The sequence below is a fragment of the Sapajus apella genome, unplaced genomic scaffold (genome assembly GCF_009761245.1).
Source record: "Sapajus apella isolate SASKATOON/1434 unplaced genomic scaffold, GSC_monkey_1.0 scaffold143, whole genome shotgun sequence".
In the NCBI taxonomy this organism is placed as follows: Eukaryota; Metazoa; Chordata; class Mammalia; order Primates; family Cebidae; genus Sapajus; species Sapajus apella.
Window position 1 is genome coordinate 2,262,677 of NW_022437083.1, and position 4,837 is coordinate 2,267,513.

At 44.1% G+C, this 4,837-nt stretch overlaps 1 protein-coding gene across 3 annotated transcripts in view; it reads left to right on the forward strand.

Annotated features, from left to right (window-relative positions):
- The first annotated feature begins 461 nt into the window (after positions 1 to 461).
- TCTEX1D2 (Tctex1 domain containing 2) overlaps positions 462 to 4,837 on the forward strand; it is an 18,432-nt gene continuing 14,056 nt past the window's right edge. The window contains exons 1-2 of one of the 3 annotated variants that reach the window (XR_004264531.1): positions 462 to 486; positions 2,422 to 2,491. Coding sequence is in view for 1 of the 3 variants with exons in the window: in XM_032264206.1 (XP_032120097.1) it covers positions 1,104 to 1,164; positions 2,422 to 2,491 (131 nt within the window). In the remaining 2 variants the exon portion in view is untranslated. Of the gene's footprint in view, positions 487 to 538; positions 1,165 to 2,421; positions 2,492 to 4,837 lie in introns of those variants that run through there. The other 2 variants (XM_032264206.1, XR_004264532.1) reach the window with 2 other exon arrangements.

A 4,837-nucleotide genomic window follows, 5' to 3' on the forward strand; every position in this document is an offset into this window, starting at 1 on the left:
AAAGTGCTGGGATTACAGGCGTCAGCCACTGCAGCCAGCAGTAGTTTTGTTCTTTCTTTCTTTCTTTCTTTTTTTGGAGATGGAGACTTACCAGGCTGGAGCCCGGTGGCACAATCTCCGCTAACTGCAACCTCTGCCTCCCGGGTTCAAGCGATTCTTCCACCTCAGCCTCCCAAGTAGCTGAGACTGCAGGCACATGCCAAACACCCAGCTAATTTTTGTATTTTTAGTAGAGACGGGGTTTCACCATGTTGGCCAGGATGGTCTCCATCTCTTGACCTTGTGATCCACCCGCCTTGGCCTCCCAAAGTGCTGGGATTACAGGCGTGAGCCACCGCGCCCTGCCAGTTTTGTTCTTTCTTGTTACGCTTTTGTTTTTGCTGTTGCATCTTTGTTTATTGCCATTTGGCTGCTTTTCGTTTTGCTGTGCCCTTACATCATCATTGCTCTGATACAGCATGGGTGATTTCTGATTGCTCTGATATGGTGTGGGGGATTTTTAATTGCTCTGATATGGTTTGGGGTGTTTTTTTTAAGTCCTCTTCATCATCATATCTGAGACTATTTTATTTTCCTCTCAGAACTGTGATAGAAGGGCTGGGTATTATTCTAGACACATTTCTGTAGCATTAGGGATTGGTTAGAGAAAGCAGGAAGCTCTGTTGAGTTGTGCGCAGTGTTTTTTAAAAATAACTTGGACTCTGTCTTTTAAGATTTTGCTAAACATCCTGAATGAGGTTCGAGCCCCACATGGGAGACTGCTTGTCGTTCCAAGGTTACAATGTAATCTTGGAACCTGTACTTTTAATCAGAGAGTTGGCTCTGTTTCAGCTTTGCTTATTTCACTTAAAAAACAAAAAACAAAAAAACAAAACTCTTTCCACTATTACCTGGTCAGAAAAATAGAAAGATTTAAAAATGCCCATTCCATTTTCTTCTCTTCAGACTTGGTGTTAGTGAGAATTTTCAGGATTTTGCTGCTTTAGCGATGTAGTTTCTGGGGCAGACAGCTGAATGGTGCTGGATCACCTGGTTATGCTCTGGGATCTTAATTTTTTTTCTTGTCTGTGTTACCGCACAGCTTACAGTTTCCTGGAGATCCCATGCTCTCCCCCTGTGCACCTGCTGCTCCATCTCAGGAGAGCGGAGAGATGGGCGGACCTGGTAAACTCTCACTCACCCTTCAAGACTCAGCTTATTTACCAGTCACATTCTCCAAGGAGTCTTTTCCACTTATTTCTTGCCACTGCCTAGACAAACAGAGGAACTGCCTCCATTGGCTCTGTGTTCCTGATGCATGCCATTCCTTGAATTATAAGCATGTTGCAGTCTCAATTTATTTTCCTATTTTATATATATATATTTTTGAGACGGAGTTTTGTTCTTGTTGCCCTGGCTGGAGTTCAATGGCATGATCTTGGCTCACTGCAACTTCCATTTCCCAAATTCAAGTGATTCTCCTGCCTCAGCCTCCAGAGTAGCTGAGATTACAGGTGCCTGCCACCATGCCTGGCTAATTTTTGTATTTTTTAGTAGAGATGGGGTTTCACCATGTTGGCCAGGCTGGTCTCAGACTCCTGACCTCAGGTGATCGCTCGCCTCATCCTCCCAAAGTACTGGGATTACAGGTGTGAGCCCGGCCTATTTTTCTATTTTCCTTTGAGTTCTTACTACTGTGAGTTCTTTAAGGCAAGAAAAGCATCTTATTTATTTCTCTATCTTGAAGGTTTAGCTCAGTAGCTGACTGTAGCTGACTTACAGTAGGGGAGAAAGGAAGGAAGCTAAAGTTTACGGAGCGACTAGTATTTAATAGCACTGTTTAGATGCTTTCGATATTATTAAATCTGGCTGGGCGCGGTGGCTCACACCTGTAATCCTGGCACTTTGGGAGGCTGAGGTGAGCGGATCACCTGAGGTCAGGAGTTGGAGACCAGCCTGGGCAACATGGTGAAACACTATTTCTACTAAAATACAAAAATTAGCTAGGTGTGGTGGCACATGCCTATTGTCCTAGCTACTGAGGAGGCTGAGGCAGGAGAATCACTTGAACCCAGGAGGCAGAGGTTGCAGTGAGCTGAGATCACACCACTGCACTCCAGCTTGGGCAACAGAGAGACTCCAACTAAAAAATAAAAATGTAACTATATCTTATCTAACCTCATAACAACCCTGGGAGGTAGGTAATGATATTCCCATTTAATGAGGGAGATTTAAGCTGAAAAGTTAAATCACCTGTCTGAGATTCTGCACTCGGTGAGGCACAGGGTTCTGTCTTCACGTCTCCCTGACTCCCAAGCTTACCATCATGTTCATTAAGTACTTGTGGACTGAATGCTTATGTCTATTTCTGGGCAAATTTGTCCTCAAAGTAATTTTACTACATATTTGCTTATAAATAACCTTCTTATTTTTTCTTTCTAGAAATGGGGTTTGACCGATACAAAATGGTGGTGCAAGTAGTGATTGGAGAACAAAGAGGTGAAGGAGTATTGTGAGTATCTGGATTTTCCTTCTTGGTTTTATTCATCTATATTTCTTTCTTTCTTTCTTTCTTTTTTTTTTTTTAAGACGGAGTTTCGCTCTTGTTGCCCAGGATGGAGTGCAGTGGAACAATCTCGGCTCACTGCGACCTCCGACTCCCGGGTTCAAGAGATTCTTCTGCCTGAACCTCCCAAGTAGCTAGGATTATAGGTGCCTGCCATCAGGCCTGGCTAATTTTGTATTTTTAGTAGAGATGGGGATTTCTCTATGTTGGTCAGGCTGGTCTCAATTCCTGACCTCAGGTGATTCACCTGTCTCAGCCTCCCAAAGTGTTGGGATTACAGGCATGAGCCACCGTGCCCAGTCTTATTCATCTATATTCCTTATGAGGTATCTGTCCTCTTGAGAATTCAGTAAGAGTGTGTCTCTACAAGAGTGAGGGTGGCCCGGTGTGGTGGCTTACACCTGTAATCCTAGCATTTCGGGAGGCCAAGGCAGGTGGATCACCTGAGATGAGGAGTTTAGGACAAGCCTGGCCAAAATGGTGAAACCCCGTCTCTACTGAAAATACAAAAATTAGCTAAGTGTGGTGGCGTGTGCTTGTAGTCCCAGCTACTCAGGAGGCTGAGGCAGAATCGCTTGAACTCAAGAGGCGGAGGTTGCAGTGAGCTGAGATTGTGCCATTGCATTCCAGCCTGGGTGACAGAGCAACACTCTGTCTCAAAAAACAAAAATAAAAATAAAGTATCATTATCATCTCTAACATGTTGTCAGTCCTTGATATTATAAAATATGCAGTTAGTGTTCAGATATCCAAGATTCCCTCATATATGTATGTTTGTGTTTTCTTTCTTTTTTTGTTTAAAGAGACAGTCTCATTTTGTTCCCGGGCTGGCATGCAGTGGCACCATCACAGCTCATGCAGCCTTGGACTCATGGGCTCAAGGGATCCTCCTGCCTCAGCCTTCTGAGTAGCTGGGACTGCAGGTGTGCACCACCACACCTGGCTAATTTTGTATTTATTTTTTTGCAGAGATGGGTCACAGTCTGTTGGCCAGGCTGGTCTTGAACTCCTGGGCTCAGGCAGTTCACCAACCTTGGCCTCCTAAAGTGGTGGAATTACAGGTTTAAGCCACCATGCCAGACCTGTTATTTTCTTTTTTACAATTTGTGCAAATTAAGATTCAGACAAGGTCCACACATTGCATTTCGTTGATACGTAAATTAGGGTTTTTTTAAGACGTAGGATCTTGCTATATTGCCCAGGCTGGATTACAGTTGCTATTCACAGATGTGATCATAACACACTACAGACTTGAATTCCTTGGCTCAAGTGATCCTTCCACCTCAGCCTACCAGGTAGCTGGGACTGTGGGTGCACACCATGGCATCAGGCTTTAAATTTAATCTATCATTTTTGCTGCCTCATTTCTCTCTCTCTTTTTTTTTTTTGAGACGGATGGAGTCTTGCTCTGTCACCCAGGCTGGAGTGCAGTGGTGTGATCTCAGCTCACTGCAACCTCTGCCTCATGGGTTCAAGCAATTCTCCTGCCCCAGTCTCCCGAGTAGCTGGGATTACAGGTGTGCACCACCACGCCTAGCTAATTTTTGTATTTTTAGTTGAGACGGGGTTTCACCATGTTGGCCAGGTCGGTCTTGAACTCCTGACCTTGTGATCTGCCCTCCCTGGCCTCCCAAAGTGCTGGGATTACAGGCATGAGCCACCACAACCAGCCTCTCTTTGCTCTTTTAATACTGCCATTTAATTTTATTTTTATGACAGAGTCTTGCTTCCTCATGCAGTCTGAAGTGCAGTGGTGTGATCTGACTCACTGCAACCTCTGCCTCCTGGGTTCAAGTGATTCCCCTGCCTCAGCCTCCTGAGTAGCTGGGATTACAGGTGCACACCACCATGCCTGGATAATTTTTGTATTTTTAGTAGAGATACGGTTTTACCATGTTGGCCAGGCTGATCTGAAATTCCTGACCTCAGGGGATCCACCCGCCTCGGCCTTCCAAAGTGCTGGGATTGCAGGCGTGAGCCACTGTGCCCAGCCTGTTGTTTTTTTTTTTTTGTTTTTTTTCCTGCCATTTATTTGTTGAAAAAATTGGTTTGTCCTGTAGAGATTCCTATATTCTGGCATTTGCTGATTATATACCTATGGTATTGTTTAATATGTATTCCTGTACTTCTTGAAGATAAATAATTAGATCTAGACTTAATTAGCCATAGGTTTGAGGTTGGGGAAAGACTTTTCTTTGCTTGTTTTTGTTTTTTATTTTATTTTTTTGAGACGGAGTCAGTTTTATTATTCGATTGAAGGTGGTATGTCCTCTCTAGCCACTACTGCTTTCT